The 21,604-nt window shown below is 37.8% G+C and overlaps 1 protein-coding gene across 2 annotated transcripts in view; it reads left to right on the forward strand.

Annotated features, from left to right (window-relative positions):
* Ckap5 (cytoskeleton associated protein 5) overlaps positions 1–21,604 on the forward strand; it is a 96,340-nt gene that overhangs the window by 28,791 nt on the left and 45,945 nt on the right. For both annotated transcript variants that reach the window (XM_041637594.1, XM_041637595.1), the window contains exons 4-12: positions 2,686–2,892; positions 8,490–8,661; positions 9,709–9,841; positions 10,860–10,960; positions 13,346–13,459; positions 17,350–17,454; positions 19,749–19,838; positions 19,941–20,105; positions 20,951–21,079. In XM_041637594.1, coding sequence (XP_041493528.1) covers positions 2,686–2,892; positions 8,490–8,661; positions 9,709–9,841; positions 10,860–10,960; positions 13,346–13,459; positions 17,350–17,454; positions 19,749–19,838; positions 19,941–20,105; positions 20,951–21,079 — 1,216 coding nt within the window. The remainder of the gene's footprint in view (positions 1–2,685; positions 2,893–8,489; positions 8,662–9,708; positions 9,842–10,859; positions 10,961–13,345; positions 13,460–17,349; positions 17,455–19,748; positions 19,839–19,940; positions 20,106–20,950; positions 21,080–21,604) is intronic.

A 21,604-nucleotide genomic window follows, 5' to 3' on the forward strand; every position in this document is an offset into this window, starting at 1 on the left:
GAAAACTTCTCTTGAAACTTAAGAGTCACTGAACTGGAGAGATGGCTCAGTGTCTAAAAGCACTAACTGCTCTTCCTATTACCCACATGGCAGCTCACAACTATCTGTAATTCTATAGATCTGACACCCTCACACAGACATACATGCAGGCAAAACAACAATGCACATAATAAAAAATAAATATAAAAATAATTAGTTTAAAAAAAAACCAAACTTACTAGGGTTTTTTTTTGTTTGTTTTTTTACAATTTTGCTTTCCCCTTCAAGATCTTCTGTCTCTTGGGGCAGTGACCTCTACTCTGTGTTTCCTGGCCTATTTGACTTTAGATGTGGATGGCTTCCACTCATTCACTTTTCTATACTACCTAGTCTTTATGTTATCAGTGAGAAAGAACTTCTATATACAAACAGTTGAGACCTTTAATTATACAAGAAAGATGTGTTTACTTCAAAAACCATGCTAGTGAGCATCGTCAGTTTGAGGAGTTTGACAGTTTGGTTAACGAGAACCAACAATAATAAAATGATCACTTTTATATTTCATTTTTCTTTTCATATTAGAAACTGCTTTTTTGACATGCTCCCTGTAGCCCTAACCTGTTTTGTTCCTCTTGCTCTGAGAATTATGTAATTACAAAGCATTCACTGCAGTAAAGTTACTACAGTGTTCTGCTAAGAAGTTGAGGAGTCTTTCCTTATTAAAGATATGTTCCCCCATTGTGTAAATAAATTGTCTTTAAAATGTCTAAAATAGCGTCAGTATTTGAAAAAGCAAGCATTCTATAATCCTGTTACTAGCCCAAAAGACCAGCTTTCAGTGTCAAAAAAACCTCCACAGTGTAGCAAACCTGAACTTAAGAGTTTTCTGTCTGAGTAGTAAAGACTCAAATACATGATATGAGGGTCATTTTCTTTTATTATTCTGCAGCTCTAATTCCCTTGCTATAACTGTCTTCTAATTCTCATTAGTCCATTCATTTTTCTGTTTCAGTTCTCTCTTGCTTCTTTGTTCACCTAGCTTAAATACATTTCTTTTTTTACAGGAGGCTTGAGGCAATAAGAAAAAAGTTATAAGAATTACATCTCATTGGTCATAGCACAGTCCTTGGGGAAACAATAAGGACAGAGGCATTTACCACACAAGATTTCAAGGTTTCTAGTTTAATACTGACCAGAGGCTGGGGGCATAGTGCCTGATGAGACAAACTGCAAGACATAGGTCTTTACCAGCCAGACTTGGCACACAAAGAATTGGCATGATTTTTTAGGTTGCTTTCTGTTAATAATCTTGGTTAGATATCTGCAACTCTGACTGTGTGCATATCTATAAAGTTTTTAACTTACGATCCATTTACATAAACATTCATTCTAGTTTGAACTTTCTCTGAGATAAAAAAATGAGCTAATTCTGTGTAGTTTGAGTAAATGGAACAAAGCAGTCTTTTAAGTGTCTTTACATTTCTCTTGGGACAATAGATTTAGTTATGAAGCATATCATAGTATATTTTCTATACATCAAAATTATACAGCTTAATGAGAAGTCATCTTCCTGACCACCCACAGATACATGTGCCCATAAGATTGAGATGCAATCATGAGATTACATATCGCATCATATGCAATTATACACTACAGTGTAGTAATAAGAGTGGTGGGGGGCTGCATTCCCAGCACCCCGGCCGCCTGCTCAGCTAGCTTATGCCCTGAAATAACAACACACAAACTGTATTCATTTAAACACTGCTTGGCCCTTTAGCTCTAGCCCTTACTGGCTAATTCTGATATCCCGATCAACCCATCTCTAATAATCTGTGAGAACCCATCTTACCGGGAAGATTCTAGCCTAGTCCATCCTGGGTCGGAGCTTCATGGTGTGTGTCTGCCCGGGAGCGGGGCATGGTGTCTCTCTCAGGCGTCTGCTCCCGAGAGGAGAGGAGTGGAGTCTGAGCTCACTTCCTCTTCCTCCCAGCGTTCTGTTCTGTTTACTCCTCCCACCTATCTTCTAACCAATAAAATGGGCCAAGGCAGTTCCTTTATTAGCCAATGACCTTCCTCCATCACTACAGTGTAGGTATTGGGGAGACACTGTAGCTGCTTTTGCACATGTGAGATTACAGACAGAAGCAACAGTTTCCAGAGTTGGTAGTCCCACAGACCTTTCCCAGATGGGATTCTCCTCTATCAGAGAACCATTCCTCTGGGGGATTGACATCTGAACACTAGTTGTCACCTGCTGCAACTCCCACAGCCTCCGACATAATTCTGTATGTGTATGTGTATGTTTGTATAACCCCATGTAAGACAGGCTCTACACACACTCTAAAGAAGGTGTGCAAGGATAGATGTAGTTTCTCTGTATCATAAGGTTGCAAGAAATGACTGGGCAGTCATGGCTTAGGTTTTTAATCCCAGCACTCAGGAGGCACAAGTAGATGGATCTCTGTAAGTTCAAGGCCAGCCTGGTCTACAAAGTGAGTTTCAGGACAGCCAGAGTCGTTACTGTGTCAAAAAACAAAACCCTATGTCAAAAAACAAAAACAAACAAGATTGTAAGGAGTATTTAAGGAAAGTTTTCAATTGAATTTTCTGCACTTACAAAATGAAATTATAGTGAGGCATGTCTTTTGTGAATTATTTACAGTTTATCTCTTTTTATTTAAACATCCTTGTGTGTGGCATTTACAGAACCACAGGAGAAGTTGTATCAGGTGTTGTAAGTAAAGTCTTCAACCAACCTAAAGCCAAAGCCAAGGAGTTGGGCATAGAGATTTGCCTCATGTACATAGAGATTGAAAAAGGAGAGTCTGTACAAGAAGAGCTCTTAAAGGGCCTGGATAATAAGAACCCCAAGATCATAGTGGCCTGTACAGAAACACTAAGGAAAGCCTTAAGGTAAGTTTTAGTTCTTTTAATATGCCGACTAAATTTGAACTCCAGATATAAACAGAAATGGGGACTGTTGAACTTGTAATTTCATCCTTCAGGCATGTTGTTAGGTTATTTGCTCTAAATTCCTTCCCATTGAAAGTGAGCAGGGAACATTGCCGTCTTATTTGAGAATTGGCTTTTTTGTAGAAAAGCATTCCTAATATTTTTAAGCAGTTTTCTCTTACTAGCTTCTAGAATAAACTTGTTAGCTATAAAGACATATTTGTATGGGTGTGTGGGGCAAACCTTTGTTTGAGGCCTTTTTGGTAAACATCAAAAATAAATTGTTCTACAGTCGATCTGATGTAAAAATAATAATAATTTATATATGCTGTGTGTTCAGTCCTAGAATTCTTACTGAACACTGAATTTCTTTATATATTTACTGCCCTTTCAGAGATGAGTGGCTAAGATTTGGTAGAGTGTTCTGACTTTGGTAAATCAGTAATTCTGATTAAGTAGACTTAGGTCCTCCTCTTCTTACGTAGGAGGAGTATCATTTAGTTACATCCCAAATCTAGGCAATTCTTCAGTCTCATATCCTGTCTCCAATTATTGTCCAATGTTAGCTACTTTAGAAAGTGTACTAATGAACTCTCAGGATAAAGATCGTTCCTTGGCAACACTTTTAATTTGGTTTATGACTCACATCTTGGAGACAGTTGTCTTAACATGTTTATTTTATATGAAAGTATCTGCATTCTTGAATTTTTTTTTAACTATCCTTGACTTATGTTCTCTTTTGCCTGATTTTATCTAGATTTTTGTGTGATAAAAATTTCCTTTTTTAAGTTAAATTATATTTATTAATGCATGTGTATACAATGCATGACCGGGAGTGCGTCACAAGAGTACCAGGGCATCAGGGACAACTTTTTTTTTTTTTTGGATTTTTCGAGACAGGGTTTCTCCGTAGCTTTTGGTTCCTGTCCTGGAACTAGCTCTTGTAGACCAGGCTGGCCTCGAACTCACAGAGATCCGCCTGCCTCCGCCTCCCGAGTGCTGGGATTAAAGGCGTGCCCCACCACCGCCCGGCTCAGGGACAACTTTTAAGGAGTCAATTTTCAGGTCAGGCAAGTGCTTTAAACCTACTGACACATCTTACTTTTCCATCCCAGTAAAAGAGTCTTTATATCCATTCTTTTGTGCTATATATAGTAAACATGTGGAGTTTTATCTTTTGGCTTTGTTTTGCTTTCAAGACAGGGTCTCTCCCCTTAGCCCAAGCTGGTCTTAGACTCATGGCATCTCTTCTACCTCTGTCTCTAAAGTGCCAAGATTACAAGCATAAATCACCATACTTGGCAGAATGTGTAAATAATTGTCTCATTTTTGCCATTTTAGAAAGTTATCAAATTAAGCCACAAGCACTAACTACTCTAGATATTGCCAGCCTGCCCTCAACTGTGTGCTCAATAAAGTGTTCGTTTGTTCTTTCTTTTTTTTTTTTTAAAAAAAAAAAAGGGCTGTAGAAATGGCTCAGAGGTTAAGAGCACTGGCTGTTCTTCCAGAGGGCCTGAGTTCAGTTCCCAGCAACCACATGGTTGCTCACAACCATCTATAATGAGAGCTGTATGTGCCAAAAGAACATTATATACATAATAAATAAAGGCATCTTTTTTAAAAAAAAGTAGAATAAGAAATTTAATGAATTTGCAGACTCTACTTGTACCACTAGATTTTTTATTCTAATCTTTTATATGTTTTATCTGTATGTATGTATGTGTACTATGTATATTATACTGCTTTTAAATTAAGAATTTCTGTTTTATATACGTGTATACTATAGTAATTTTACCTTTAAACTGACTAGGAGAATAAGGATAGGAAAGAGTAAGTTCTGTTTATATCCTTTATATAATCATTATTTGCAGTATTGTATAGTCATTATTATTTTCAGTGTCTAGGGAAAAGAAATCTAGGAACTCCCATGTCCTAGAAAAGCATACTCTAGCCTTCTTATTGATGGTGATGAGCTGTAGTCTACCTTTGTAATTGTTGTGGGTTTTTTCCCTAAAGTGTTTCAGAATGTGAAGACGACACTGCTTGTTTCAAGGTTCCATGGCCTCCTAGAGCTATCATTAGTGACAGCTTTAGGAGGCAAAAAAACATTCTGTCATCCCTACAACAGGTTTTTTGGTTTTTGTTCTGTTTTGGGTTCTTATTTTTTTTTTTGGGGGGGGGGGAGTGTGCAGTTGAGACAGGTTTCTCTGTAGCTTTGGAGTCTGTCCTGGAACTAGCTCTCTAGACTAGGCTGGCCTCGAACTCACAAAGATCCACCTGCCCTGCCTCCCAAGTGCTGGGATTAAAGTGCTGGGATTAAAGGTGTGTGCTCTACCGCCGGGCTCCTACAACAGGCTTATAGAGACCTTTTTTTTTTTTTTTTTTTTTTTTTGGTTTTTCGAGACAGGGTTTCTCTGTGGTTTTTGGAGCCTATCCTGGAACTAGCTCTGTAGACCAGGCTGGTCTCGAACTCACAAAGATCCGCCTGCCTCTGCCTCCCGAGTGCTGGGTACTTTTAAACTTTCATTCATTCTTTCATTTTTAGTGTTTTTTGATCAAGGACTCAGGTAGCTCTTGCTTGCCTGAAACTTGCTATGTAGCTGAGGATGACCATGAACTCTGATCCTCCTCCTCCTACCTTTCAAGTACTAAAATTACAGGTGTGTGCTAAGATGCCTAACTTTTTTTGTTTACTATCAAAATTAGGTTTTGTTTTGTTCATGTATCTATTTTCCATGTGGACGTGTTTCATCTCTTTTATTCTATCTTTTAAAAATGGGTCATGATAGAGAAACAAAAATGCATTAGATGAAACCATTACAATGTATTTCTTTTGTTCATTTGTTTATCACTGGTACTGAGAATTTTACCCAGAACGTCACATGTTAGACAAATATTTTACCACTGACATACATTCCCATCTAGAAATAGTAATGTGGGCTGGAGAGATGGCTCAGTGGTTAAGAGCATTGTCTGCTCTTCCAAAGGTCCTGAGTTCAATTCCCAGCAACCACATGGTGGCTCACAACCATCTGTAATGAGGTCTGGTGCCGTCTTCTGGCCTGCAGACATACACACAGAATATTGTATCCATAATGAATAAATAAATATTTAAAAAAAACACAGAAATAGTAATGTAAGAAAGCATCTGCCTTTTGTTGTCTGTACTTTAGGAATATGTAAGATATCTTGAGTATTAGTTCTTCAGGCACCTAGTTAAATAATTCTCAAAAAAAAAAGTGATTTAAGAGCACTATAATTTCTCATCTGTCCTTTAGTCTTGTAGGTCAGCTAAACTAAGATAAAAATGTTATTTTTCTAATAATATGAAGTAGTTGTGTTCCTTTATTTGTGGGTGTGGGGCTAGAGAAATGGCTCAGCGGTGAAGAGAACTTGGTCCTCGAGCAGATGACTAGGTTCAGTTCCCAGCACCGACATGGTATCTTACAGATATCCATAATTCCAGTCCTAGGAAATCTGACACTCTTCTCACATCCTTAGGCATTAGACACACACATGGTACAAATTATACATGCAGGCAAAACACTCATACACATAAAAATAAAATAGATCTGAAAGAGTACTTTTTATTTTGTTCATTTTGTTCTCTACTTTGAAACAGTCTCACTGTTTAGTCCAAACTGGCCTAGAAATTTCTATGTAGCCCAAGCTAGCCTCAGATTCTTTTTTTTTTTTTTTTTTTTTTTTTTTGGTTTTTCGAGACAGGGTTTCTCTGTAGCTTTGGAGCCTGTCCTGGAACTCCCTTGGTAGACCAGGCTGGCCTCGAACTCACAGAGATCCGCCTGTCTCTGCCTCCCAAGTGCTGGGATTACAGGCGTGCGCCACCACCACCCGGCTTGGCCTCAGATTCTTGATTTTCCTATTAATATGTGATTACAGGTGTGACCCACCACACATGATTTTTAAAGTCCATTTTAGAGAAAATAAATAGACTCACCATTTTTTTCCTGGTTATGCTATCTAAATAATGATGACATTGGCATTTATGCCCTGGCAATGCTGAAGCATTCATGGGCAACTTGTATATGGTGATTGTATTGAACTTGTTCATGTTGGGTTTCATGGTCTACGCTGATGAGGACGACTGACCAAGTCTCTTACTTCTATATGATGATACCTTTTTGAAAATCCCTTTCTGGGGAAAGAATTTAACATTTTAATCTGTAGTATGCTGTAATATATATTGCTGAGCAATTTTATTACATTTGTGCAAGTGAGATATATTACATACAAGTTAATAGTATATTTTAACTAATTATAGTAGGTACTATCACCTGAAGTCTTAGCACTTGGGATACTATGACAGGAGAATCACCAAAAGTGCCCTAGGCTTCAGAGTGAGAATCTTTTTTAAAACTAAATGAGTGAAAGACCCAAATATATTTGAATCCTATTACTCATTCTGAAATTCAATATTTTATAACTGAATCCTTCCTGTTCCAGAATTTGCTATTCGTAAGTGTTAAGAATAAGATCAGGCCGGGTGGTTTACACATCTTTAATTGAAGTATTTGGGAGTGAGAGGCAGGTGGATGGCTGTGAGTTCAAGGCCGGCCTGGTTTACAGAGGGAGTTACTGCTAGGGCTATTACATAGAGAAGCCCTGTCTTGATAAACCAAAAATGAAAAAAACAAGCACATAGAACAAACCAGAAAGCTAATATTAGAACTGAGTATGTTGGTATACATCTGTAGTCATAGCATTTGGAAGCTGAGATGGGAAGATCATGAGTTTGAGGCTAGCAACACTCAATCTCAACACTAATATTGGTCAAAAGTCAGAATGCAAACATTTCCCATGGGGTGGGGAGAAGAAAGAGTTAAATGGATACAGGGTTGTTTTAGTTACTTTGCTGTTATTGTGAAGAGACACCATGACCAAATCAACTTGTAAAAGAAAGCATTAAATGGGAGCTTGCTTATATTTTTAAATGGTGAGTCCATGATCTTCATGATGGGGAGCAGGGCAGGCATGGAGAGAGATTTGGGGAGGGAACCTGGTGTCAAAGCCCACCCCCAGTGACTCACTTTCTGTTTGGCCTTTCTCATTCAAACCACTACAGAGGTACATTATGTTAGTTGAAAAATCAGTAATGAGATATATTCATTGCTATAACTCAAGCCTATCTTTGGTTATTAGAAAATTGATTTGAAAAATGTTAGTATTTTTTGCTCTAGACACAAAATAATCTTAAGAATGATAGCTAAATATTCTTTGTATATGTAGATATGGATGGATAGATAGATAGATAGATGGCTGGCTGGCTGTGAATCCCATTTGTTACCTTAAGGATAATTTAACCTATTAAAATGTGATTGATTTGTTTTGAGACAGGATCTCTTTATATAACCCTGGCTGTCTTAGAACTCACCATATAGACCAGGCTGGCCTTGAACTCACAGAGACCCTTTCTCTACCTCCTGAGCTGGGACTGCAGACGTTTGTCACCACAGTGGGTGCCATATATGATTTGGAGCTGTACATGCTCAATGAAACATGACATGTTGACAGTTTTTCCCCAAATTTTTCACTTGCAGTGAATTTGGTTCCAAAATCATCTTACTTAAGCCAATTATTAAAGTATTGCCAAAACTGTTTGAATCTCGAGACAAGGCTGTACGGGATGAAGCCAAACTAATTGCTGTAGAGATTTATCGATGGATTCGAGATGCCCTGAGACACCCATTACAAAATATAAATTCTGTCCAGGTAAGGCACAGATTTCTTTGGTCATTTTTGCATAAGGGTAATATAGAAATACTTTGTAATTGTTAATATTCTATCCTTACACATACTTATTTTTTATTTTTAAGATTTAAATAAGTTAAATTCCTGAGCATAGACTTTTGCTGTTACTGTCTATTTCTCTGTCTCTCTGCTAGGGAGCAAGTCCTGAGTCTTGTGCATATTAAACAAAACTAGGTTTGTTTTATTCAGGTGTTATGAAACATTTCTGCCCTTGGACCCCAGTCTACTAGCATTAGCCTATAGCAGTTTAGAAGATCCCTGTAAGCCGGGCAGTGGTGGCGCACGCCTTTAATCCCAGCACTCAGGAGGCAGAGGCAGGCGGATCTCTGTGAGTTCGAGACCAGCTCTGGTCTACAAGAGCTAGTTCCAGGACAGGCTCCAAAACCACAGAGAAACCCTGTCTCGGGGAAAAAAAAAAAAAAAAAAAAAAAAAAAAAGATCCCTGTATGGTTCTGTGGAGGAGCAGGGCTCCCGTATCTGGATGAAAAAGTTCTATCACATAGTTAGTTTTTGAGCTCTTTTGATAATATAGCATATTTGAATTTGTAAACTAGTGATAGTGTCTTAAAATAATAGATTTGGGGAGCTAAGGAGATGTTTCAGAGGTTAAGGGCATTTGCAGCTCTTGCAGAGTTAACCCCTACATAGCTGTTTAAAATTCTTTGTGACTCTAGTTCCAGGTGACCTTCTGGCCTCTGCACGCACCAGACACACAAAGAAGTACACTTGCATGCTTGAAGGCAAAACACTCATACTTAAAAAAGAAATTTTTTTTAAAAAAGGATTTTTATTTTTAGTGCTTAGACATAAATCTTCAGTGTGGTAATGTCAGTTGATTTGACTTATGTTACAAAATACAGCTTCTATTTGTCTTTTATTAGTTTCCCTATTAGTTCCGTGTAAACAGCAAGTGAGTTCTAATATATCAGTAAGTAAGTACAAGCATTATGTTCTCTAACAGTGGGATATAAATTTAAAAACCTTAAGATACTTTGTTAATGCTTGCAGTTGAAAGAATTAGAAGAAGAATGGGTCAAGCTGCCAACGGGTGCTCCTAAACCAAGTCGGTTTCTCCGTTCCCAACAAGAACTAGAAGCTAAACTGGAACAGCAGCAGTCGGCTGGCGGAGATGCAGAGGGAGGTGAGACAGTTTTAACACAGTCTCTATGAGAATGAGTGAGAATTATTGCTGCCACAACAAATCATATTCACTAGGCATCTCTTAGAGAACCGCTTTTAATAAAATCTGAGTCATTTGTGCTACTGAATAACTCTAGTCTCTTTTCTATAACAATTTCATCGTGGGAGATGAGATGGATCAGCCAGTGATCAAGAGCATTTACTGCTCTTTGAGAGGACCCAGGTTTGATTCTCATCACTCCCATGGTGACTCAACCCATCTATACTTCCTTTTCCAGGGAATCTAACCCTCTCTTGTCCTCCTTGGGCATTGCATGCACATATGCACATAGTGCACCGACATCTATTCAGGCAAAACAGTCATATGTATGAAATAAATTTTAAAAAAACTTATCAGAGATATGAAAAGGTAACTGGTAAATAAGACTATTTTATTTTGGTGTGTCTGTCTGTCTGTCAGAGAGAGAGAGAGAGAGAGAGAGAGAGCGCGGGTGGGTACTCATATATGACAGTACATGAATAGAGGCTAGAAGACAACCTTCAGTTATTGGTCTTCACCTTTCCACTTTTTTTTAAAAAAAGTTACTATTTTTAAATTACTTTAGTTTTTGTTGTGTGTCTATCTGTCTGTCTGTCCCTGAAAGTATATGCCACATGTGTGTTGGTACCAGAAATAGTTGTCAGATTTTATGAAATGGAACTTAAAGTCAGTTATGATCTACCCACTGTGGGTGTAGGGAACTGAACTTGGGTCCACAGCAAAAGCAGCAAGCACTCTAAACTGCTGAGCCAGGAGCCTACCTGGTTTTAAGGCTCAATCTCTTCAGCCAGGCAAGTGGCCCATGAGCTTCTCGTATCTCAGCCTTCCATCTCCCTGTAGGTGCTGAGATTACAGGTGCTTGTAGGACTGAGTCTGGCTCAGGTCATCAAGCTGATACAGCAAATGCTTTTGCCCACTGAGTCATTTCCCCATCTCAAAAAAAAAAGTTTTTAAGTTCTATTTTGTTTTCTCTTCAAAGGTGGTGATGATGGTGATGAGGCACCACAGATAGATGCTTATGAGCTTTTGGAAGCAGTAGAGATCCTTTCCAAACTTCCCAAAGACTTTTATGACAAAATTGTAAGTAATGCTTAAATTTCTTTATTTTATTTCTTAAATAATAACTTAGGTAAAATTAGAGAATGTTCTTCTGAGCCCTTGCTTGGTATACCTCCCTACTTCTTTCTAGTAGAGTAACTTAGTGGCTTCCTTTTCTTTCTTCTCTTACTATTTTCTATATGCAATCATATTATGGCATTTAAAAACAAAACAACATGTCTTACCAAACATCAAAACAATGTTTACAACTTTTCGCTCATTTATTCTGTGGTTTTATCTTTAAGTATCTCCTATGTTCATCTCTTTTGAGTGGACAGATGGCTCAACACATAAAGGTATTTGCTCCTAAGCCTGATAACCTGAGTAGAAAGAGAGAAGTGACCCCTACAAGTTAAAGGTTACCTTTAACCCAGATTTCTTGACTTTGTTTGTTTGTTTGTTTGTTTCAGAAAACTGTGGTGGTGGGCCTGTCTTATGCATTGTAGGATGGGTCAAAAGCATATGTGACTTTTGCACACTAGACATCATTACAGTCAGGAATCCCACATCCCCTAAATTCATGGCAATCAATGTCTCCAAACATTGTCCCAAGAGAGACAAAAGTATGCCCAGTCTTGTCCTAGTCACTACCATTTGCTCTTGTCTTCTCTCCATTGAATTTTATAATGTAATTAGAGATACCATTTTTGAAAAGGGGAAAATTTCCCATATTGAAACATAATCTAAATTCTTCAGTAGCTTCAGTGAGTGTTAAGATGATGTCTGAACTCATTCTGTAGCCATTCTTTCTCTTGTCTGGCACCTTGTTACCTCAGTTTACCTTTCAGCCACATGTCTAATCATTGTCATTTTTTACTTTAGACATGCTATATTTCTTCTGGTAACATATAGGCTACTGGTTTCTTTGTTTGATTAACTCTGAACTTTAACATGTACTGTTCTTTCTTCCTATAATGCTATTGTCTCAATATTTATCACCATAAGAATCACCTTAAGAATCATCTTTTTTAAGATTTATTTATTAATTATATATATACAGTATTTTGCCTGCTGTATCCCTGCAGGACAGAAGAGGGCACCAGATCTTATTACAGATGGTTGTGAGCCACCATGTGGTTGCTGGAAATTGAACGCAAAATTTCTGGATGAGCAGTCAGTGCTCTTCACCTCTAGTCCTTCTCCAGCCCCAAGCATCACATAATCCAGTAAAAAAAATGGAGTACAGACCTAAACAGAGAACTCTCAACAGAGGAATCTAAAATGGCTGAAAGACACTTAAGGAAATGTTCAACATCCTTAGCCATTAGAGAAATACAAACCTAAACAACTCTGAGATTCCATCTTACACCTATAAGAATGGCAAAAACACTGACAACAACTTATGATGGAGAAGTGTGGGGTTTATAAAGGGTTCACTCCTCTGTTGCTGGTGGGAGTACAAGCTGGTATAGCCCCTTTGGATATCAGTATGATGACTTCTCAGAAAATTAGGAAACCTACCTCAAGACCCAGCAAGTGGTAACTTTTGGGTATATACCCAAAGGAAGGATGCTCAATTGTACCACAAGGACATGTGCTTAGCTATGTTCTTAGCAGCATTGTTTGTAACCTGGAAACAACCTAAATGCCCCTAGACCAAAGAATGGATAAGGAAAATGTGGTACATTTACACAATGGAGTACTACACAGCAGAAAAATAATGACATTTTGAAATTTGCCAGCAAATGGATGGATCTAGAAAACATCATATTGAGTGAGGTAACTCAGACCCAGAAAGACAAATAGCATATATACTCACTCATAAGTGGCTTTTAGACATAAAGCAAAGAAAACCAGCCTACATTTCACAATCCCAAAGAACCTAGACAACAATGAGAATCCTAAGAGAGACATACATGGATCTAATCTGCATGGGAAGTAGAAAAGGACAAAAGATCTCCTGAGTAAATTTGGAGCATGAGGGCCATAGGAGAGGGTAGGAGGAGAGGAGAGGAGAAGGGAGGGGAACAGAAAAAAATGTATGGCTCAAAAAAATCACGCCAGGCGGTAGTGGCACACACCTTTAATCCCAGCACTCGGGTGGCAGAGGCAGGCAGATCTCTGTGAGTTTGAGGCCAGCCTGGTCTACCAGAGCTAGTTCCAGGACAGGCTCCAAAGCAACACAGAGAAATTCTGTCTTGAAAAACAAAAAAACAAAAAAAATCAATAAAATAAATACATTTTTACATGTGAATGAAAATTTTATTAACAAAATAGACCTTATTAACTATGTTTTTGCCATTTTGTTTTTTAGTTGACTTTAGAAAATGTTTCTGAAACAACAAAAATTCAGGTCTTTAAACTGAGTATAAGACATTTATTCTATTCTTATTTTATGTTCCTCAGTGATTTATATTCTCTTTTCAGGAGGCAAAAAAATGGCAAGAGAGAAAAGAAGCCTTGGAGTCTGTAGAAGTACTAGTGAAAAACCCCAAGCTGGAAGCAGGCGATTATGCAGATTTAGTCAAAGCATTAAAGAAGGTAAATGGGAGGAGCTTCAGCATTGGTGTCTGAACAGATACAACACTGGAATTCTTCATCAGTGATTCAGTGGGCTTCTGTTTCATTTAAACAACTTACTTTTTAATCACAAAATATTGCCATTTAAGGAATATTAGTAATAATATTTTAATCAGAGGTCTCTATCTTTTAATAATTTAAAAACTTTATAGTCCTTTTAGAGGAATTGGTTTTATCTTAACACTGTATTTAGTGTGGCATTGTTAGCTTCTACTATCAAAGAAAATAGAATCTTGCTGATCTAAAGCCAAGTCTTACAGTTTTCTAAGATGAGCTGTGTCGAGTAGTGAATGATACCAGACTGTAGTAGATCAGAATGCTAGGCAAAATGTGGGGCACTCCTGTCACATTTTCACTTTCTGTCTTCTGTTTGAAAACATCTCATTAATTGATTTCGTTGGTGGTTGTTCAGGAGACAGGGTCTCACTATGCAACCTTGGCTGTCCTGGAGCTTGTTGTGTTGACCAGGCTGTCCTGAACTCTACATAGATCCACCTACCTTTCTGCCTCACCAGTGGTGGGATTAAAGGCATGAACCACAGTACCTAGCTATCAGATTTCTAAAAATAACTAAAAGGGAATTGCCTATGGGGAAAAAAGAGTTCAACAGACCTGAATCCTAGGAGTGGGAAAGAAAAAAGGCACTGAGAAAGGAAAAATGAGGTTCTGGTAGCTTGTAATTTTTGCCAGTACTTTTTTATTACTCTGTATTCTAATTCTCAGAATGTCACTCGAAATACTTTTGATTTCCTTATTAATAGTGATTGATATCTACATGTTAGGATATTAGCTTTTCAAGAAAGACTATTCTTGGGATATAGATGTAATTTCTTCCAGTTTTTTCATATTTCAAAACATGGAGCTTCAGCATTCATGTCTTAACAGTATAGGCCGTTTGTGTAAAACATGTAATCTCTCCCTGTTTGTCCAGAGAGTTCAGTCTCAGCCTGCCCCCCCCCCCCCCCCCTCTCTCTCTCTCTCTCTCTCTCAACTTTATATTTTCCTTTTGGTATTTCTGGGTATCAAACCCAGAGTCTTGTTGAGCATTCTCTACCAGTGAGCTACAGTCCCATCCCATGGATTTGTATTTACATAGACATGGGAAAATTTGTGAAATGCTTTAGATAGCAGTAAAAAGTACTTTCCTGCTGGGTGTGATGGTGGCGCACGCCTTTAATCCCAGCACTCAGGAGGCAGAGGCATGTGGGTCTGTGTGAGTTTGAGGCCAGCCTGATCTATATATATAATAAGCTCCACGACAGCCAGAGCTACATGGCTTTTTAGAGACAAAAAAAACAAAACAAAATCCTTTTTTTTTCTTCAGATGAAGGGAATAGGGAGAATAGTCAAAGTCTGCAAACGAATGAAAATAAAATTGTTGCCGGGCGGTAGTGGCGCACGCCTTTAATCCCAGCACTTGGGAGGCAGAGGCAGGCGGATCTCTGTGAGTTCAAGGCCAGCCTGGTCTACAAGAGCTAGTTCCAGGACAGGAACCAAAAGCTACGAAGAAACCCTGTCTCGAAAAGTCTAAAAAAAAAAATTAAAAAAATAAATAAATAAAATAAAATTGTTGTTATTTATAACATTTAAATTTTTACATTTGATTTTATGAACACATACAAATATACAAATTGGAATGCATATTGTTAACTTTACAATGACAGCAAAATAGGAGTGGTAAAATAGAAGAAGATTAAGATGCACATTGATTCCTCTTCCTTCCATTGATAATTTCTTCTCTTTATGATACCTAAATCAAGTAATTCCCAATGTGGGAAGAAGTACTCATTTTGAAATTCCGTATGGTATTTCTAAAAACAAGGTCGTGCCCTCCCCCGGTTTTTTTTTTTTGTTTGTTTGTTTGTTTGTTTTTGTTTTTTGTTTTTTTTTTTTAAGGTGTCTCTGTATCCCTTGCTGTACTGGAACTGATCATGCCCAGGCTGGCTTCACACTCATGGTGATCCTCTTGCCTCAGTTTCCTGAGTAATAAAATTATATTAAGATTATCTTTATGAGCCACCATGCTTAGCTGAAATAATTAATCTGTCTTTTGAGTTGTTACCTGACTTATAATAATTTATGAACATATTTTTGTCAACCTTCAGATTAAGATTTTATATTTATAGTATTTTATTATATTTTCTCCATATTTTATATGTTCCTGATTTTGTTGGGGGTCCTTTATTGTAGCACGAATAATAAAAACCCAGAGACAGGTATGGGGTTTGACATGAAGATCAGAAAAGCTAAGCAGCAAAGCCACTAATGAAGTCTTACCTCGGGGCTGGAGAGATGGCTCAGTGGTTAAGAGCATTTGTTCTTCCAAAGGAAGAGGGGTGGGGGATGGGGATGGAGTTGCCATATAATACTGGTTTTGAGATTGAGCAATATAATAATGATATCAATGCCTATGAGGCATGTATAGACCTAGATTTGAATCCACACTTTTACTAACTGGTGACCTAGAGCAAATTTACCTCTATTTCATTTTTGAGATTTCCAAAATTAAGCTAATAATACCTACTTCATTCAATTCTGATGAAAATTAAGTTTAAAAAGCATTACAAATTGTCTCCAAAATTGTGGAACCTAACATGTTTTTAATAAACATTAATCTTTTAATTTTTTACTCCTTAGGAAATATAAGTGCCAACTATTAGTATGGTATGAGTGTTGTCTATTAGAGGTTGTTTGGTTTAGAGACTCAAGAATGAAGCATTCTGCTTATAGAATTAAGGGACTGGGTAAAATTCAAAGCAGTTGCTTCTGCTGGGAAAATGACTGGAAAACTAAAGAAGGATTTGTGGGCGCTTTAAAGTAAGACAGCAGTTTAACACCAACTTAGACAATTTACTATGTATGGCAAACTGTTACCAGGAAGGAGCCCACTCATTACACAGTTTTGCTGAATTGATGTATACCTATGAATTTAAATAAGTGTTAGGTTTGGGGGTTTTAGGAAGGAAGTAATATAAACTGCTGAAGGAGAGTCTTCTAGGAGAAATGAAAGGAAAACTCAATTACTAATGTGACTAAATGGTTGCTGCAAGGCCCGAAATTCCATTACAGGAATGGTTACAATGGGGTTTGCAATTTAGAGTCCTCATGGGCTTGCTAGTACCTACAGCAGTCTCTACTCTTGCTTCCTTGGTTTAAATAGTACAGAGATAGGGCTGGAGAGATGGCTCAGCGGTTAAGAGCACTGGCTGCTCTTCCAGAGGTTCTGAGTTCAATTCGCAGTAACCACATGGTGGCTCACAACCATCTGTAATGAGATCTGGCCCCCTTTTCTGGCGTGCAGGCAGACATGGAGGCAGAATGTTGTATACATAAGAAATAAATAAATAAATCTTTAAAAAAAAAATACTACAGAGATATTACTTTGTTTCTTTCAGAAATGTTTGTGTGGTTTTCCTATTCCAAAGTAATGACAGTAGACTTCCAGCTACATCCCCAGTCAGTGTGTGTGTGTCTCTCTCTCTCTCTCTCTCTTCTCTTTCTCTTCTTTCCCTTCCCTCTCTTTCCTTTCTTTCCTTTTCCTTTTCCTTTTTCTTCCCTCCCCTCCCCTCCCCTCCCCCTTCTCTTCTCTCCTCTTCTCTTCTCTTTTCCTCTCTTCTTCTCTCCCTTCGTTTTCTCTTCAAAAAAAGAAAACAAAACAAAAAATATTACTACATAGTGGAGACTTACAAATTTATTATTATCAAAGATTAAATTTTCGTCTTTTGTAAGAAATAAAAATGATTATCAACTGATAATTGTTGGCATAGTATCTTTCAAGAATTCTTTTGAGAATACATTTCATTTCTAGTACCCGTTTACAGGTTATGATTATTTTCTTTTTACCTTTACAGGTTGTTGGAAAGGACACCAACGTCATGTTGGTAGCTTTGGCAGCAAAATGTCTTACTGGCCTGGCTGTTGGATTGAGGAAGAAATTTGGACAATATGCAGGGCATGTAAGTAACATTCCTTTTAGATATAAATTTGCAAAGTTACCAAAAATTGTAGGCTAGTTTATTTTATATTTTAAAACAGCTTTTGGTAGAGATCTTGATATATTGGACAAGGTAAGCTTCTCACTGCATTTTATATCTCTTCAGTGTAACTCATATAGAAATCAGACATTTGGCCTATAGTACTTAAGTTAAAATAAAATTGTAAAACTGTAGGATTGTGCATTATAACTCACTAGACCTGTCTCTGCCTCCCCTAGTTAGAGGAACATCATAGCATGTGTAAGGGCCTAGGTTGTCTTTCCAGCCACTTTGACTCAAGAGAGAACAAGTTTTTTTTTTTTTTTTAAGATTTATTTATTTATTATGTATACAGTATTCTCAGTACTCTGCCTGCAGGCCAGAAGAGGGCACAGAACTCATTACAGATGGTTGTGAGCCACCATGTGGTTGCTGGGAATTGAACTCAGGACCTTTGGAAGAGCAGGCGATGCTCTTAACCACTGAGCCATCTCTCCAGCCCGAGAGAACAAGTTTTTAATAACCCAAATCACAATGAAAATGAGAGTAGGGAAAGCAAAGTAAAGCTGTAAGTAAAGGTAATGCATGAAATATGTTTCATAGTTTTTTCCTATTTAAAAATCCTGGCATTCAGGAGGCAGGGGCAGGCAGATCTTTCTGAATTCGAGAGCAAGTTCCTGTACAGCCAGGGCTACACAAAGAAACCCTGTCTTGAAAAACCAATAAATAAGTTAATAAGTAGATAATAAATAAATGATAACTTACTTAAAACATTTTGTACAGGTTATACTAAGCGATATCTCAATTTATTCTAAGGAAATCTGAAGGCATTTTGTTCAATATATTTTCTTTGTATAAGTGACATACCAATCAAGTTTAGTATTAGAGTTAATAAATTGAGATGTTTTCCTTAACTATGGCCAGTACTGGTTGCCTCTAAATTTGGTCTAAATTAGCTAGAATGAGTAACCATTCTGACTGAGCATTTGTCAGTTTTATTGTCACCTGCCTGCCACTCCTTCCTCTGAGTGGTTAAAGACATGTACCACCACACTCAGCTTAACTAACAGAAAACTTATTTTCTGTTAGTTATTAGGATATTTTATACTTTTGTATTTTAAAAGTCGTTTCAAGATAGAAAACTACTTTGTGTGTGTCACAGGGGGGCGGCGTGAGGGGGTGTTTCAACACAGGGTTTGTTTGTATATCCCTGGCTGTTCTGAAACTTGCTCAGGGTTGTCCTTGAACTCACAGAGGTCTGCCTGTCTCTGCCTCCCCTTCTGCCCCCTGGCAGAAAAGTACTTTTAAAATTGATACTGATTTGCTAAATATGAGTTGTTACTGGTGGTTCTATTTAACTTACTGTTTAGCTTAAAGATGTTTCCATTGGGCTTTATTTGAAAATTTTTTCTTTAAAATTAGCTAATATTTGTTCTGACATGTGGTAGGGCAGTTAAGAACACTTCCTGTTTCTTTGGTGAATATTCCATACAAATAGAACCAAGAATACAAGAATATGTGGTCATTCATACCTGCTTTCCTTTTGCTTGGGTTAATTTTGACAGTTTTGACCAGCAATACTATAATGTGTGTCAATATGTCAATTCTTGGTTTCTTTGTTGGTGGTGGTGGTGGTGGTTTTTTGTTTGTTTGTTTGGTTTGATTTTTCGAGACAGGGTTTCTCTGTAGCTTTGCAGCATTTCCTTGGAACTAGCTCTTGTAGACCATGCTGTCCTCCAACTCACAGAGATTCACCTGCCTCTGCTTCCTAAGTGCAGGAATTAAAGGCATGTGCCACCACCGCCCGGCTTCATTATTGGTTTTTGTTTGTTTGTTTGTTTTTTGTTTTTGTTCTTTTTTGGTGGGGTGATTGAGACAGGGCTTCTTTGTGTAACAGTCCAGGCTATCCTGGAACTATGAGGCAGATAGGATTATCCTGCAACTCACAGAGATTTGCCTGCCTATGCTTCCTGAGTGCTGGAATAAAGACGTACACCACCACACTCAGTCATTCTTGCTCTCTAAAATTAATTTATTATATGTGTTTTGCCTTTGTGTATATCTGTATACCAAATGTGTGCATGGTGCCTGTGAAGGTCAAAAGATTGCATTGCATCTCATGGTTCTGGAGTAGTGGATGATTGTGAGCCATTACGTGGATACTGGGAACCAAACCTGGGTCAGCATGTGCTCTTAACTGTTGAGCTAGCTTTCCAGCCCCAACAGTACTTCATTCATATGTGTCAGAATATTATTCTTGCTGTTCACTCTTACAGGTTGTACCAACAATTTTGGAAAAGTTCAAAGAAAAGAAGCCTCAAGTGGTGCAAGCCCTGCAGGAGGCGATTGATGCAATCTTCCTCACTGTAAGTTAATAACATAAAACTCATGGTTTTGTCTTAATAAATATTGCCACGATAATGATTTCACTACAGTTGAAGAGAGCTCATTGACATTTTCTTCCTAAGACCACACTACAGAACATCAGTGAGGATGTTTTAGCAGTAATGGATAATAAAAATCCAACCATCAAGCAACAGACATCACTTTTTATTGCAAGAAGCTTCCGTCATTGCACTGCTTCTACCTTGCCGAAGAGTTTACTAAAGCCCTTTTGTGCTGCTCTGCTTAAGGTAATTGGGGGGACAGTTTATGTACTTTTTTCCTACTGGTTGTATATTGACTGCTTGGCTTTATGTAGACTGTGATCTTTTAAGGAGCAGACACTCTGAATCCTAATTTTTGTAACTATTATGTTCTACATTTGAAGGACAACAAGATAACCAAGTATAAGTGTCAAAGGGTCATTGGGAGTAGGGCATTTTAGACAGAAAGTAAAAAGAAAAAAAGCATTTATGGGCTGTTCAGAGGTCATGCAAGCATCCTGAATTAAATCCCCAGTTCACTTTTGAAGGTAAAGGGAGAGGACCAACTCCATGAAGTTGTCATCTGACCTCCACATGTGCTATCATCATATACATATGAATATGTATATATACACACACAAATAAATTTAGTGTGTGTGTAATTTTTTTTTTTTAAGCATTTGCAGGGGCTGGAGAAATGACTTAGCAGGTAAGAACTACTCTTATAAAGAATCCAGGTTTAGTTTTTGGCACCTACATGGTGGTTCACAACTGTCTGTGACTCTAGTTCTAGGTGCTCCAACTCCCTCTTCTGACCTCTGTTGGCACCAGACATGTACATGATACACATACATTCAGGCAATCGAAACACTCATACACATCAAAGAAAATTATTTACATTAAAAAAATGACATTTACTTGGCAAATAGATTAACTAGAGATCTCTTCAACCTAGAAAGGATTGTAAAAGATTAACTGTTAATTGGCAAAAGAAAAGCTACACTTAACCTCAGTAAGTTGTAAAGGGAAAATTCTTACCCAGCAACTATTGTTTAGAATAAAATTAATAGTGACAAGAGTTCTTTGTATTAAATACCTTTACTTCTATATAGCACATCAGTGATTCTGCTCCTGAAGTCAGAGATGCTGCATTTGAAGCATTGGGTACTGCCTTGAAGGTGGTTGGTGAGAAAGCGGTAAACCCATTCTTAGCTGATGTTGACAAACTCAAACTTGACAAGGTAGGTTATCTCTTTGCATTTCCTTTTGCAAACCTACACCTCTCTGTTGAACTGTTGGCTGCTGACAGATTCTGGAGGAGGGGCAGACATTGTCTTCAGTTCAGCACACCATGCATTAATGGATAGTTCGATACCCATGGTCACACAGATGGCCCTGGTTAAACTCTGGGTTAAAGAATGATACAAAAAGGCATTAATGTTGGAAAGGATTGAATTGTACAGAGGGTGGTGTGAGTAATAGGGATGAGAGAATTATGAGTAGATAAGTGTTCCGGGAATTGGAATGCACTGTATGTGTATGTATGTATATGAGTCATCAAATAATGAGCTTAATAAAAGATAAAAGTTTTCTATAGCAGAAGTATCTCTGATAGCCCTGACTGTCCTGGAACTCAATCTGTAGACAATGCCGGTCTCCCCCCCCCATTTATTTATTTATTTATTTATTTATTTATTTATTATGTATACAATATTCTGTCAGCATGTATGCCTGAAGGCCAGAAGAGGGCACTAGACCTCATTACA

This window comes from Microtus oregoni, unplaced genomic scaffold (genome assembly GCF_018167655.1).
Source record: "Microtus oregoni isolate MIOR12 unplaced genomic scaffold, Mior012 000053F_ref0000044, whole genome shotgun sequence".
In the NCBI taxonomy this organism is placed as follows: Eukaryota; Metazoa; Chordata; class Mammalia; order Rodentia; family Cricetidae; genus Microtus; species Microtus oregoni.